A 15,706-nucleotide genomic window follows, 5' to 3' on the forward strand; every position below is an offset into this window, starting at 1 on the left:
GGGGGGGGGGTCAGCCCCACTGCAAAGGTTAATAACATTTTTAACTGGAGTTGTTTTAACTACAGTGCATGTATGCTTTTTGCTCTCCTCTCTTGTGCTAACTTAGCCTCCCCCTTCCCAAATTCATACATACCTTGCAGTCATGACACCTGTGACATTGTTGACCTTATATGGCCACATAGATATATTTGGTCAGTGACATTGACCCAATATCGCCATGTGGCCATACAAGGTCAGTGATGTTACATACAGCTGATTGGGCAGGTGACCCCCATGTTCCTTCTGGGTTTGGAGGAGCTCAGTTATGGACAAGGTTTGTTGCAAACCTGAGCTCATCACTAATATTGAGAAGAGCAGATAAAAAATGGTGGCTTCTAAAAGAAAGCACAAAACACTCACACACCGCTCCTCCATGACTCAGCAGGGGGTGCCTGCCAATGAGAGTATGTTCTTGCTCTGAACTCACAAACACTTATACCTGTACTCCGGGTAATGCTGGAACAGTTTTTTGCAGATAAGATGGCATCACTGTGTCCCACCCAAGGTCTGCCTCGCTGACACGTTTCACCCAATCATAGGCTTAGTCCACTACATTTTTTTTGTTTAAGCGCTGGTGGCTTCCAGAAGTTAAACAATTATTTAATGAGACCCATGCAGTATATTGGTATGAATGTTTTGGTGAGACAATTGTCCTGTAATAAAACAATGAACACAGATAAAATAATTCTTGTGGCTTAAAGTGTATCTAAATAAACCAAGAACATAGTTTACCATAGTTGGATGTGGTGGCTGTATTACTTTGCTTTTTTAGCCTTTTTCCTTTCTTTTAACCTGGTGATCCTGCCAGTAACATACGTCCAGTCTTAGGGTGGCAACGCTCAGCCACTGTACTGTATCTATGGAGGAGCAGCATTATCACCCTAGGATAGGAAGTGTGTTAGGAGTACAGAACACATCCCACTCCCTCCATAACATAAGGGGTAGATGTTCTGAAGTTCACAGAGGTGAACTGGGCAAATAATACTGCTTGGGATTTTAGTGCAGCAGTGCGTTGCAAGCTCACTACAGGAAGTTACAAGGTCACTGGATTTCTGGCAAGGTTCACAGGTATTTTTTGTAATGATCAAACACTTTAAATGGTATAGTAACAGACCAGGAGGGAGTAAATAAGTTTTTTCTTGGGCTTTACACACACTTTAATTAATTGACCACATAACATGCAAAAGATTCATGGTGTGGCGATAGCTATGAGTAATTGAGCTACCTTGGGGTATGGCCTGCAGCATTTTGGGGTAGGGGGTTATTCATGCACTTGATATAAAAATCTGTATGCATCCTTTCCAATATTTAAATCTACTTATTTAATCTTTGCAGGTTGCCTTGTACAGTGGAGATGATTTAAATTTAGCCTCTACACATCCAACAATGAACAACAGCTGGACCCCCCCTCCGTATGGCGGACCCACGTTCCCATCCAATACCACACATCTCACTCAACAAAAGATATCAGTGTTCTTTTCCATCGTTTTCATGACTGTGGGAATTACATCGAACAGCCTCGCCATAGCAATACTCTTGAAAGCCTACCAAAGATTTAGGAAAAAGTCTAAGGCCTCGTTCTTGTTGTTTGCCAGTGGCTTGGTCATCACGGACCTCTTTGGCCACCTCATTAATGGAACCATAGCTGTGTACGTCTATGCATCAGATAGGAACTGGTCGAAACTCGACCACGCCAATGTTCTCTGCAGTATCTTTGGCATGTGCATGGTGTTCTTTGGACTATGTCCGCTGTTGCTTGGGAGCGTCATGGCAGTGGAACGGTGCATCGGAGTCACGGAGCCAATTTTTCATTCAACCACCATGACGTCAAGGCACGCCAAAATCATTTTGACTTTCGTTTGGCTGTTTGCCATCCTGGTGGCTTTGCTGCCAATATTGACTTTAAGATCTTATCACATCCAGGCCACCAAGACGTGGTGCTTTCTAAAGACGGAGCAGATCGAAAACTGGTTGGATCAGTTTCATCTTCTGCTGTTCTCATTTCTGGGGCTCTTGTCTCTGGCCATCTCATTCCTATGCAATGCTATCACTGGAATAACGTTACTGAGATCCAGGATGAAAAGCCAGCAGCACAGACAAGGCAGATCACACCATATAGAGATGATAATCCAGCTCCTGGCCATCATGTGTGTCTCTTGTATTTGCTGGGCTCCTTTCTTGGTAAGCTCTCATGAACATCAGGAAACGTTTTTGTGTACTTATGGCGTTGTCTGTCCTGTCAATAAGCTAAACATGTAACTCGTTTTCTGTTTGCCAGACTTTTTTTTTCTTAAAGCCAACCTGTAGTGAATGGAATATGGAGGATGCCATTGCTGGTCTCCTTTTGAAAATAATAGTTGCCTGGCATTTTTGAGTCATTGACAAACTGAGTGTGAAAATCATGAAAGTAAGAGTAAAATCAGAGCTTGTAATCTGTAAATGTATTTCTTCTTGATGACTCAGATGATATTGATGCTATTGGATCAGCATGGCAGGGAACTAGTATTTTTTTAATGGGAGGTAAGTAATACCTCCTGGGTACTGGTTTCTTCGAAAGTGTTTACGCACGGCCGTTCCTTTAATGAGGCAGTCTGAGGCTCGGCAGGCGGTATCTCTTTGGATCATGTGGGGGAGCTTCAGGCAAAGTGGAATGGCCGCTCTGCGGCACAATGTTTGCAGTGTGCCTGCCTCCCCCTTTCTGGCCAGCGCATCACAGGTTGATAAGAAACCGGGCAGGTAGCTGTGCCCTTGCTGGCATCTCGCTGAGCGCCTGGCAACCAGGGATATTGGTTGCCAGAAGCTGGGCAGGACGCTGGCCAGAGCTTCCCAGTTTGCTAAAAGCTGGACAGGGAGCTGGACAGGGAGATGGAGAGCCCTTACACATCTCCCTGCCTGGTACTTAGCTTTTTGTATACAGCATACAGAGAGAAACATATGTATATAGATAGATAGATAGATAGATAGATAGATAGATAGATAGATAGATAGATAGATAGATAGATCTTCCTGTATATCATAGATAGGTAAACATTCAGATTAACATTGCACTACAGCGCCTTCTAGTGCTCAAAAGACATAAAAGTACATTAGTATATGCTGCAGCATTTCCAACAAGGTAGAGGCTGGATATACTGTATGTGCTTAAAAAACAATCCTTTGCACATCTGCTTTTCTGTGCATGCTAGGGGACTTTATAGGCGATGTTATGAGGAACAGAAAATTCCAAGTTGCCTAATGGCTTAAAGCAAAACCCCAAAAAAACAATTTCTCTTCTGCTTTCAGCAAGCTCCTTGTTAGCACATGTAAATGCAGGACACCTGATTGGCTCCAAATACTACCGTACCCTCCCCCAGTCTGATTGCTGCATTACAGGGGATTGCAAGGAGTTGTAAAGTCTAAGCATATACCATCCTGTTATAATATCAGCATTGTAATAGAATACATACTATAGTTGTTTTTGTAATGCAGTCAAAGCTTAGTTGAAAAAAAAATGAAGAGAGTGCTGCATACACACATTACTGCAATCATTGGTGATTATTTCAATAACTTTCCAGAGTTCAGCTGAAGGGTTGCCAGAACGTTTAAAGACACTGATGGTTGGTTTGCCCGGCATTACCCAAATTTGTATGCCCATTTATTGTCAGGAAAAGTCCTCCCAGCTGTGTGTCATCATTAATTAAGACACAAATTTAAATTGCCAGGACTAGGAAACATTAGCAGTCTTTCATGACTGGGTGCAAGCCCAAAGTACCCTTCTCTCCCCACCTTCAATACTGACACAAGCATTAAACTGAACAAGTTTATTGAAATTGGAAGTGCATGGCCACAGCAATGTACAATAACAGAACATTACTAGAATGACACTAAACCAGGGGTAGGCAAACCCTGGCCCTCTAGCTGTGGTGAAACTACAAATGCCAACATACCCCTGACTCTGGGTATCATTACTGTGGCTGTCAGAGTCTTGCAGTGCCTCATGGGATTTGTAGTTGTACCACACCTGGATGGTTGGAGTTTGCCTACCCCTGACCTAAACCATTCCAAATAACCCTATATAATAAAATGCAATGTATTAAATCTGTTCTGAAAAATAAGTGCTATATAAGGTCCCCGATGAGTGCCAAACACCACCTACTCTTATGAAAGGGTGTATCATGACACCATAACATCGTTCCAACCATAGGCTAACCATTGGGTATGCCCATAAATGCTCCTCAATACTCCTCCCGGCTACTGAAGCTATTCAGTCCCTTTAGCCCCACCATCTCCACCTCCAATAATTCCATCCCTTTTCCTTCTGTGGAGAGCCGTACCTTGATCATCAGGGACCCATCCCTCCTATAAAGACACCTAAAAGAAACACAGCATTAGCCAATGGAAATGCATCACTCGGCTACCCAGATGAGCTGGTACTTACCCCAACTCTAACTACAACCCATACATCCCTCCTGCTGGTGCTACATTGGTGGCAACTAACAGAAACCGCCCCTATTTCTAATGGGAGGGTAAGTGGGAATTACTTGTCTTGCTTATCCACCACAAAATGGCTCCCTACCTATCCTTTGCTGTCCAGCCTTGTCCACACTCCTTCTCCACCATCTGACCATCCCATCCCACCCCACCCCTTTCTGCTTTCTATACTTAACTAAAACCAACGTTCGGATTTGGACTGAACCCATCATGGTCCATCTTACACCTATAGCTCCATAGGGGAGCTATGTCTATGGGAACCTCCTCTAAGGCGTTTTCTTTTCATTAGGTTGCTCTGAAAAATCTATTTTCTCCTCTCACCAAATTATTTGAGCAGGAGATCTGTTTGTTTGGACTGCTTGTCTTGTAAAACACTCCAACTTTTCCAGGCGTGACCAGGTTTGGTGTGCTGACAACTGGAACACAGTTACGTTTGTGTAAAGCAATGAATAAGTTTAAAAGCTGGGAGGATAAGAAAATCTTTATACTCCGCTGAGGGTTTGCACATCACACCCTCTGCAGGCGTACTAAACAACTCCCACCTCTCTCTCTTAGGCAATCTGGAATTCAACGAGTGGTCAGATAATTATCTATGAAAATATCCTATTTATGTTGAACTGCTTATTTGTTTGGCCGGGGGCACTCTGTACATGTTTAAAATTCCTGCTAACATAATACGCTCTTCAATTTATACACTTGGAGAACAATGATGTGTATCGGAACACAAGAGCAAAAAGTGTAATATGTTGATGTTCTCAGATGTGGTGGTTGTATGAGGCCCGGGTGCACACTATTCCGCTACTGCAACGTGCAAAAAAAACCCATGCCATTTATTCTTAATGGCACCTTGCCAAAGGACATGCATTGCAGTGCACCTATAGCGCATTATAACACATGGTAACTGCGTTAGAAAAAAAGTGTATGCAACTTTTTTGGGGGTAAGCATCGGAGCATTTGGGCAAGTACGAGTGCTGGCCCAAATACTTGATATCGACACAGATACGGATACTAGTATCGGTGCAGCCCTACTGTGTGTGTGTGTGTGTATGTGTATATATATATATATATATATAGTATATGTGTCAATATTAGTGATACCACATGCTGGGGATTTCATTGTCCAGAATAGCTTGGGTTATCAGCAAACATTGAGCCATTTTGTGATGCAAAGGATGATGGGAGATTAGCTCCAGGCAGAACGTTTACAAACTATCATCCTAACCATGTTTTTAAATGTGTCAGATAGTGGAGATCAAACAGAAAATTGTATCCGTGAGTGACGCTTTAGCTGTCTAATAGTGGAGTCCTGCTGGGAGCCGCGCCGGCACAGAGGAATTCGTTCTGCGAGGACAGGATGAAATGCGGTCAGAGACAGAATGCACAGTACATTAGCCAAAGATTAAAATGTGTTGAAAATATTTGAAAGGGCCACTATTGCAGAAGATCTTGAAGTTTGAAAGTTGCATTGTGCATAATCCATGTAGAGATAGTATTTAGTTTGTAATTGGCTTTAAATTATTATTATATGCTTTTATTTATATTTTTCTCCACATTTACATGTGCATTATAATACCGCCAGGGTGCAAACAGTAGTCACATTTTACTCGCATGGTTTCAATATTTTATATGTAACAAAACTGTTGTCAGAACTGCTTAAAGTGACATTAAAGTCAAGAGGTTTTTAAGATATTTTAAATACTCATTAAATCACTTGATGACACAGCAAGGCAAGTCACTCCCGTGTTCCCTGCTCCCCCTCCTACCTCCTCCAAGCTAGTAGATGGACAGCTGCTGGAGACTGCTCTGTCCCTTGTGATCTTGTACTGGACAGGAAAATCAGGGAAGCTGAGCTGAGAGAGTTGGAGCTGTTTGGAAACATGATGATTGTGAGTGCTTGTGGACAATGTCTAAACTGCCTGAACATACCTGAAGATCTTTCTTGGGCAAAACAGATGACATATCTGCACTGGGTTAATCTGCCAGGGGCTCAGCTATACGCAGTATTGCTTGGTCAAGGACCTGCCCTCTGATTGAATATTAGACAATGAAGAAGCATTATAATGGTTATTCTAGTCCTCTTCCCTCCTGTAAGTATGTTCACAAAGTTAGACTGACAGTACTGTGCCACCCAATGGAACCCTAATTGGTTAAATTTCTATGATAAGCTGACTAGCTTGCTGAATGATTTTACTTGTCTAGAATTTCTCAAATTATATTGCATTGCAATAATGCATACACTGCAACATTATGTTGCATTACAGCCCCCTCGTAGCTGAAGCCAATTGATTATGAAAAACTCCCCAACTTTCCTGCTCTATTACTTCCACCACAATGCAAGTCATATGTTGTGGTGCGCTGAAGCTGCAGTGTAGATGCAATGTGTATGTGCATTGCAATACCATTCAAAATGGGTTGCAATGTGCATACGCAGTGCATTGCAGTGTGAACAGACCCTTATATATATATGGCACCCTTTGTAACCTATATTGGCAGCCATTGAAGCCTATATGTTACATAAAACATTGCATGCACCAGGAAACTTGTCATTACCATTAGGCTGTGCTTGTCAGCACTGTAGTATAAGCTTAGTGTACATTAGGGAGATTATACATCTCTCAGGACAAATTGCATGTTGTAGTTTACAATAATTAGCGCAGGAGACACATTCCAGTGGCTCAGGAAGTATTGATTGCATGGATTCCCAAGAATGTAACTTGAATGTGTTTAACTCCTACATATCAGCTCAGTGACGTAACAAGGGTCATAGCAGCCCACACGACTGCTATGTTGCCTGGGGTAGGAGGGGGCCCCATTAAGGAGGCAGTTAAACTGTGAAGTTTCCAGTATAGAAGGCCTGAAGTCAGACCTCCAGACCCTAAGGCCTCGTTCACACCATCCTCAGTGCGTTCCGGCCCGATTCTGGCCGGAACACACTGGATTGCATTGCGGCCCACTCACTTTGTTGTGGGGTGGAAGGGGGCGTGAAGTGAATGACACCATAGCCAGTCATTTCATTGGATTGCTTGGCTACGGTGCCATTCACTTCATTGGATTGCTACGCCCCCTCCCACCCCACAACAAACTGAGCCGGCTGCAATGCGATCCAGTGCGTTCCGGCCAGAATCGGGTGTCTGGTGGGAGCGGGCCCTAAGTCACAGATCCCCCTCTGCGCTGTAAAAAACATTTGCTTATCTGTCTTAGGGCTCATGCACATGGCCCCAAAAGGGCCATACATCCTATATTTGGCCATAATTCTCCTCCTGGGAGTCAAAGCTACAGTCAACAGCCGCAGCCGGGCAGCCCGTACAAATCCAATGACAGGCTGACAGACGCTGCGGCTATTTGCAGATAGTCTGTATTAGGGGCAGTGCATACTTCCCTGTACGCAGTTACTGCTTGGATTAACGTAATATATGCGTATAGTCATAGCGCCTGTCAGTCTGTCATTGGATTTACACTGGCTGGCTGTGAGTTCTGGGAGGAGATATACACTTGAATGTACACAGTACAACCATCTTGTGGCTGTGTGCATGAGCTCTTAGCTCAGGGGTAGGCAACCTTGGCACTCTAGCTGCATTGAAACTACAAACCTCATTATTATTATTTATGTGAATATTGTTATTACTATTATTGCTACTAGATCTTTTATCCAAAGAAGTGTATGTGCCCTGACTATGCAGACAGCTCTCCTGCTGCCTGTCCTTGATTTAGGCATATATTATATTAAGATCAATGACAGTATTGTCACAGTTGACACTGCCATCTGCTCCAGAGCGATTTAGCCAGAGGGCCCCATCAAAATCTTGCTATGGGGCCCCATGATACATAATTATGCTCCTGTATCAGTCTAAAACCCTTTCATTCTCTTACACAGTATTGCAAATACAGTATACTTCTTGTGATGTTCGGCTGCCGGCCAAAGTAACAGCCAAAGCTTCTTGCAATGAACAGTAAAACAGAGAACAAATATGTTAAACCTTTATTGAAATGTGCAGCTATGCTTGAAGTGGAGAAAAAGGTGCTTCATTCCAGCGTTGTGTAAACATCACCAATCAGCTATAACATTATGACCACTGAGAGGTGAAGTGAATAACATTGATTATCTGGTTACAATGACACTTGGAAGTGGGGGGGATATATTAGGCAGCAAGTGAACATTTTGTCCCTGAAGTTGATGTGTTGGAAGCTGAAAAAATGGGCAAGTGTAAGGATTTGAGCGACTCTGACAAGGACCAAATTTTGACGGATACACAACTGGGTCAGAGCAACTCCAAAACTGCAGCTCTTGTGGGATGTTCCCGGTCTGCAGTGGTCAGGACCTACCAAAAGTGGACCATGGAAGAAAAACCAGTGAACTGGTGAAAGGGCCATGGGCAGCTACGGCTCATTGTTGCACGCGGGGAGCATTGGCTGGCATGTGTATTCTGATCCAATAGAATAGAAGAGCTACTGTAGCTCAAATTGCTGAAAAAGTTAAGTGGTTCTGATAGAAAGGTGTCTGAACACACAGTGCGTTGCAGTTTGTTGTGCATGGGCCTGTGTAGCCGTAGGCCAGTCAGGGTGCCCATGCTGATACGTGTCTACCACCAAAAGTGCCTTCAATGGGCATGTGAGCATCAGAACTGGACCACGGAGCAATGGAAGAAGGTGGCCTGGTCTCATGAATCACGTTTTCTTTAACATCATGTGGATGGCCGGGTGCGTGTGTGTCACTTACCTGGGGACGAGATGGCACCAGGATGCTCTATGAGAACAAGACAAGCCGGTGGAGGCAGTGTGATGGTTTGGGCAATGTTCTGCTGGGAAACCTTGGGTCCTACCATTTTTGTGGAAGTTACTTTGACACATACCACCCACCTAAACGTTGTTGCTGACCAAGTACACCCATCTTTGAAAACGGTATTTGCTGATGGCAGTGGTCTCTTTCAGCAGGATAATGCACCCTGTCACACTCCAAAACTGGTCCAAGTATGCTTTGAGGAACACAACGTGTTTGAGGTGTTGACTTGGCTGTCAAATTTTCCAGATCTCAATCTAATCGAGCATCTGTGGGATGTGCTGGAAAAACAAGTCAGATCCATGGAGGCCCCACCGCACAAGAGGGCTTAAAAGATCTGCTACTGAGGACTTGGTACCAGATACCACAGCATACCGTCAGAGACCATGCCTTGACGAGTCAGGGCTGTTTTTGTGGCAAAAGGGGGGCCTATTCAATATTATTGGTCATAATGTTAAAGATGATTGGTATCATCTTCCCAGTTTGCTAAAAGCTGGACAGGGAGATGGAGAGCCCTTACACATCTCCCTGCCTGGTACTTAGCTTTTAGCGGCATCTCTCTCCTCCAGAAACCTTCTCTACCCCAGGGCCCCAATTGCGTGCAATAGGTTAGGGATGTTGGTTATGTGTTTAGATAAAGCACTGAGATCTTGAGGAGTGCTGAATTAAGTTTTACATGCTTAGGAGGACATTGCTTGTATGTATACAGCATACAGAGAGAAACATCAGTACTTCGTTGGGCCACGAGTTGACTCCACGAGATGACTTCGTTGGGCTGCCTCGTGACTCCACGAGATGTTGAAAGGTGATGCGAGGAATCTGACACTGCACTGTTGCCCTTCTGTTGTCTTGTACCAGTCTTGCCACTCTCCGTTCTGCCCTAACATTGACTAGTCGCTGACGGCCACAATTCGCACGTTCCGACCTAGATTTTCAGCTGACAGTCCAGTCTTTAAACACTTTAACAATGAGCCCCTCTTGAACATTTTACGAATTCTGCTGTTTTGCTGATACTCGCTCCATGGCTCGTGCTAACAATCATCCCATGTTCAAAGGCTGTTAAATTGCGTTGTTTACCTGTATCTTCAGAAAACAAATCACTTCTACTGTCGTGGTAAACAACCTGCTTCCCTATTTATAATGGTCTGGCCCTCTAGCAACTTCAGCGCCAAATTATAGCTAATTTGCCTACAAACGTCAGGTGGTCATAATAAACTGGCCACTCAGTGTAGATAGATAGATAGATAGATAGATAGATAGATAGATAGATAGATAGATAGATAGATAGATAGATAGATATATTGCCTTAAGAATTTTAAGTTCTAGTGCAAAAACTACAAATAAACTGATGAGTTGTCATTATAAAAATCTCGCTATAACCAATTTATAGTTGTAACATGAATAGAGATATTTCGCTCTGAACCAGAAATTGTTATTCCAATGATAATTCAATTCAAAAGCGTTGACATCACGCAAAATAACAAATTAATCAAATAGTCTGAGTAACAAATAACATTTTCCGCTGGAGAATTAATGAATCTAAAATGACATATAACTGATTCTATAACAGTATAAAATGTAACAAGAAATAAATGTAATCAAATAGTGGTTCTAAATGGCAAAAATTCATCCCTGAGTTTAATAAAGTGTTGTTTTACATAAAGTACTCAAAAATACAAAAAACATTTATATAAAATATACAAGTTCCCCATACTATTTGTATACCCAAATAGCCACAAAATAATCCCCAAATAAATGTTCATAAAGAAACATGAACTGACCTCCCCCTTTTCTGAATGTATCTAAATCAAGTTACTTTAATTGGACAGTGAAACAGGTGGGAGGGGCTTAGTTTAGAAGTCAGAGAAGTCATGGTACTCTCATTGGACAGTGTGAACACATGTGGATGGGGCTTAGCTCAGGAGTCAGGGAAGTCAGGCCCTTAGTAACAAAGGGAAACCAACAATGAAGGGGGTGAATCGACAAGGTCTTCTGCCTAAAAAAAAGATAATAGGTGGCACATTCTATCTGCTCTCAGGCTCACCGCCATGTTACAACATGATAGATTGTACAATATTATCTATTAACAACTATGTAGTGCAAGGGCCTGCCTGATTGGATTCAAATTGATTGGATAGAGTAGGTAGGTCCTTATATTCTAAATCTAAAGTTGATTTTACTGTCAGATTGTTTCATGTATGTTGACCCTTAGGCAGGGCATTTTGTTGTAGACTGTGTCCCTAAAATGCATTTGTAAACATTAGGGCCCCATGCAAAGGAAACAATAAATACTCACTTCTCCCACAGCCTGCAATAAATTCTATCGATTTCCTGGTCCTCCGTTCCACTGCGTGCTGTGGTTCCTTCCAACAATCCCTCCATCATTACAGGACACACTCAGCGGGGGACCAGGAATTTAACACTTCTGGGAGTTGGAAGATTCTTTAAGCACCCGCTCATCTTCACTATAGTGGAGATCGGCAACATATACAATGGGAGAGGTGAGTCGCTTTAAAGGGTAATTCCACTTTCCCAGGCGGATTTGAGAAAATGGAATTACCCCTTCCAATTTGGCCCCCTTCTCCCCCCCTACTATACTTACCTTTGGCCAAATTCTCCTTCACCTCCGCTATTGCCGGTGTACTATCTGTACAGCAGCTGACTGTGCTGACCAATGAGAAGCATTTCTTAGCACGGGGAAAAGCGCTTCCCATTGGTCAGCACAATCAGCTGAATGCTCGCCAGTTACAAGCTAAATTCAAAATACAGAGCACAGGGCTGCGTTGTCGTGTACAGAGTATGGATAGTACACTGGCACCAGCAGAGAGGAAGTAGCGTTCCCCAAAGGTAAGTATAGCGAGGGGGGAGATGGCCAGATTGGAGGGGGTAATTCAATTTTTCCAGATTCACCTGGGAAAGTGGAATTACCCTTAAAGGTAAATTTAGCAAACTTTCTGACTTTCTCCCAGTTGCAATGCTTGCTGGGTAACATTATTAGCGCACTGCTTTCTTTCACTTGTTGCCTTTTAAACGCTGGAAGGAGAGGATGATCACGCATAAATGATTCAGGTTTATGGATATTGTGTTTCTTTTACGATCATCTTTGAGTCAAACATTTTACAAAACTTTAATTTCTCTAATGGAACAGTCTCGATATGTTTTATGCCCTGATATGAATTATGTCATAGAACACTTATATACAGCATCGTTGGCCACAGCTTAGTGAATAACCCAGATTTATGGCCACTGGTAACAATGGTGACAGCCAGGGGATAATTAACACTGTTCTGCTGGTCTCAGGAGAGTGCTTCTTCTTAGTTATAAATTAAAAAATAGGAGTGAATGGGATTTCTTGCATTTAGAGCTACTGTATGTGTTTGACATTGATTGCTCGAAGGACATTTTTGTGCTCAGCGGCAAAGTAGAAAGCGTGTGTTGTCGCCTATTGCAGCCAACAAAGATGGATTAAGGCAGCACGGCGCCCTAAGCAAAGTAGTAGCTTTGGTCCTTCCTCCTCCATTCAAAAGATTGCAATAGGCACAGAGAATCTGCCCCATTTGCATTGTCTGTATAGAATGGCTTCATCGGACACCAACTGCCAACAAGTGTATCCTTCCTTGGGAAAAAAAACAGGCCGGTGTACGGCTTTGACCAATTGCACTATCCCCCTGGTTTACTGCAGGAACATGACGGGTATAGCTGGTCCCATGGACATCCACCCGGCCCTAGGCTCCTGCCTGGGTTGTCTTGTGGATGACCTGGTTCTGGAAGCAAATACAATGATGATGCAAATAAAATTGTAGTGCTTAGGGATTTGGAGGTGATTTTTGCAAATTAATATTTTAATGATGCAAGCAGTGGGCTGGCTCTTGGAAAGAGTTATGGAAATATTAAAATATCTTGATGGGCAGACTGCAGTCTGGAGGAGTGGATGTTCCTAAACAGGTTGTATAGTAACACCCACATGTGATGCTGGGCCTCCATGATTGAAAGAACTGAAATCCAATGGAAATCCCAAGGACTGCCAGACTGAAATGGGAAGAGCTAGATGATGCTGGACATCCTCCAGCCATGTTATTGCATGCATTTTTACATAGGCAAACATGCACTGATGATTGAAATTTAAAGGGGGTATTTACTAAAAGATTTCCTGTCCAAATAGGATAGGAGGTCTATGAGGGAAATGCTGGTACTTGAGCACCTATATGATTCAGCGGAGCACCTAACTAGCACCGCCAAAGTGGTGTACTGTATAAGTCTATGTTTTTTGGATGCACCTGCGTGATGTGTTTTTTGACTTCTAAGTTCAACCATACAGGAAGCAGTAAGAGCACTACGCCAATAGTCAAATGTCAATGTCGCCTCTACCCCCCTGTTAGAGATAATCAAATACATAAATTAACATAAGGACTATGAAACTAGTTGAATGCTTGAAAATACTGGAAAATAATGAAATCATAGAAGTGAAGAGATTAAGAACCCTTTCCAATGTTCTTATTTTTTTTTTTCTTTTTACATTTTCCTTCCCTCTCTTACCCATTCCTGTTTTTCCTGTCTTTTTTTTTCTCTTTCTCTCCGTTCCTTCCTATTTTAAATTTTTTTGGCTTACCTCAAGACAGATGAATTGTAAATAATGTGTGTATGAAGTATTTTAGATACAAATTGTTATGGAATATGGTAAAATCGAATTGATGTAAGCATGTTGAACTTGTAAAATAACAATAAAAGGTAAATGTAAAAAAAAAAAAAAGAGCACTACGCCAATTGTCAAAGAGTCCAATGTGATGTTATATTAAGTAATCAGTAGAAAGGAAACCATCATATTTCTGGGGAACAGATACTCCCTTCATCAGGGCATTCACAAGCAGTGGTATCATCAGAGAGTATTGAATCATTCAAAAAGCATTTAGATACCTTCCTCAGAGACTGTAACATACAGGGGTACAGGTACTCTTAAAAACTAGATCACACCGGGACTCCTTTACGCACATACACATGCACAATCCCACACAGACACACAAAGGTTGAACTTGATGGACCTGTGTCTTTATTCAACCTCAAATACTATGTAACTATGACTATTGAGTCCATTAAACCATGTTTATGTCAAGTAGCCAATACATATAGGAGGGTATGAAACCAGATATATTCTCAAACCTACCTGGCTATTAAAAGCAGATGCAGATTTAACGAGTTTACAAACCTTTGACAAATCATAGTTTTGGTGCACACCTAAATATGTAGTTGACCTGTGTGTTTGTAGGTCATGCTGCTCCTAAAGGGATTCTTTACATTGTGCTTTTTTATATTCTGCAATGATACTGAAACTTACTTTACATTTTCATGTTTGTTTTTTTCTCTTAGTTCACCATGGCCAACATTGGATTAAAGAGATATGGTTCCCAATCCCAAGAGACTAACGCGATCATTCTTTTTGCCCTACGAATGGCCACGTGGAATCAAATACTTGACCCGTGGGTGTACATCCTGTTGCGGAAGACAGTCCTCAGAAAACTTTTCAGGATTGCCCGCCGCTGCTGCGGGATGGAAGTCATTAGTTTACACGCTTGGGAATTCAGCTCCATCAAGAACTCTCTGAAAGTCGCCACCATATCGGACTCTCCAAGTTGCACGCGAACAAACACATTCAGCAACTCCAAAAAATCTGATACAGAACAAAAATGTGAACTCATTGAAACAAAATAAGCCATTTTTAAGAGGCACTCTGATTCTGCTGTTAGCTGGTAGTGCATAAAGTGCTATTAATACGACCAGTAAGGCGATGGTTCAATGATTGCCAATCACATGGGTCTATTGAATGAAGCCAAGTAGGCTAGAGTGATATCTCATCAGAGATAGACAAGAGCACATCAGTACTAAATAACTAGTTGGTTTATTTGCCTTACAGTACTGTAAGTCAAAAATGTAATATCCTAAAACGGGTCATGTGACAGTTACTCCTAGTACATAACTTCTAGAATGATGGACATCACCGTTTGTCCAATCAGAAGTCTAAAAGGGTGAAATGTCAAATATAACCGATAGCCTGTGTCTATTCTACGACTGCCCTTCAGCAGATTGTATGTAGAGTATATCTGCACCAAAGATCTTCCATCTTGGCTGGACGACTTACCCTTTGCCTTCTTTCTTGCCAAGGGTTTTAGTAGCAGTTGGAAATCCCACATTGAAGGACAAAGATTTGTGAATACTGGAATTTATGAAGGATCTGTAATTCCTTACCGAGTGTTTTTTGAATTCCGAAAGACTTAGCGAACAGACCCAGAATAAGCTTGGCATACTCTCGGACTGCTAATAAATATTAAACTCCTTTATCAGCTGAGGTCTTGAGCAGATTTCATTAATGCATATCAAAATAGAAACCAATGGGAGTAAACTCTTACTCCGAGTCAAAGACAGCTG

The 15,706-nt window shown here is 42.4% G+C and overlaps 1 protein-coding gene across 1 annotated transcript in view; it reads left to right on the plus strand.

Annotated features, from left to right (window-relative positions):
* PTGFR (prostaglandin F receptor) overlaps nt 1–15,302 on the plus strand; it is a 26,782-nt gene extending 11,480 nt beyond the window's left edge. The window contains exons 2-3 of the mRNA XM_018559868.1: nt 1,375–2,220; nt 14,651–15,302. Of these exons, the coding sequence (XP_018415370.1) occupies nt 1,426–2,220; nt 14,651–14,992 (1,137 nt within the window). The 5' untranslated portion in view covers nt 1,375–1,425 and the 3' untranslated portion in view covers nt 14,993–15,302. The remainder of the gene's footprint in view (nt 1–1,374; nt 2,221–14,650) is intronic.
* The last annotated feature ends 404 nt before the right edge of the window (nt 15,303–15,706 follow it).

The sequence above is a fragment of the Nanorana parkeri genome, unplaced genomic scaffold (genome assembly GCF_000935625.1).
Source record: "Nanorana parkeri isolate BGI_ZX_2015 unplaced genomic scaffold, ASM93562v1 scaffold418, whole genome shotgun sequence".
Taxonomy (NCBI): domain Eukaryota; kingdom Metazoa; phylum Chordata; class Amphibia; order Anura; family Dicroglossidae; genus Nanorana; species Nanorana parkeri.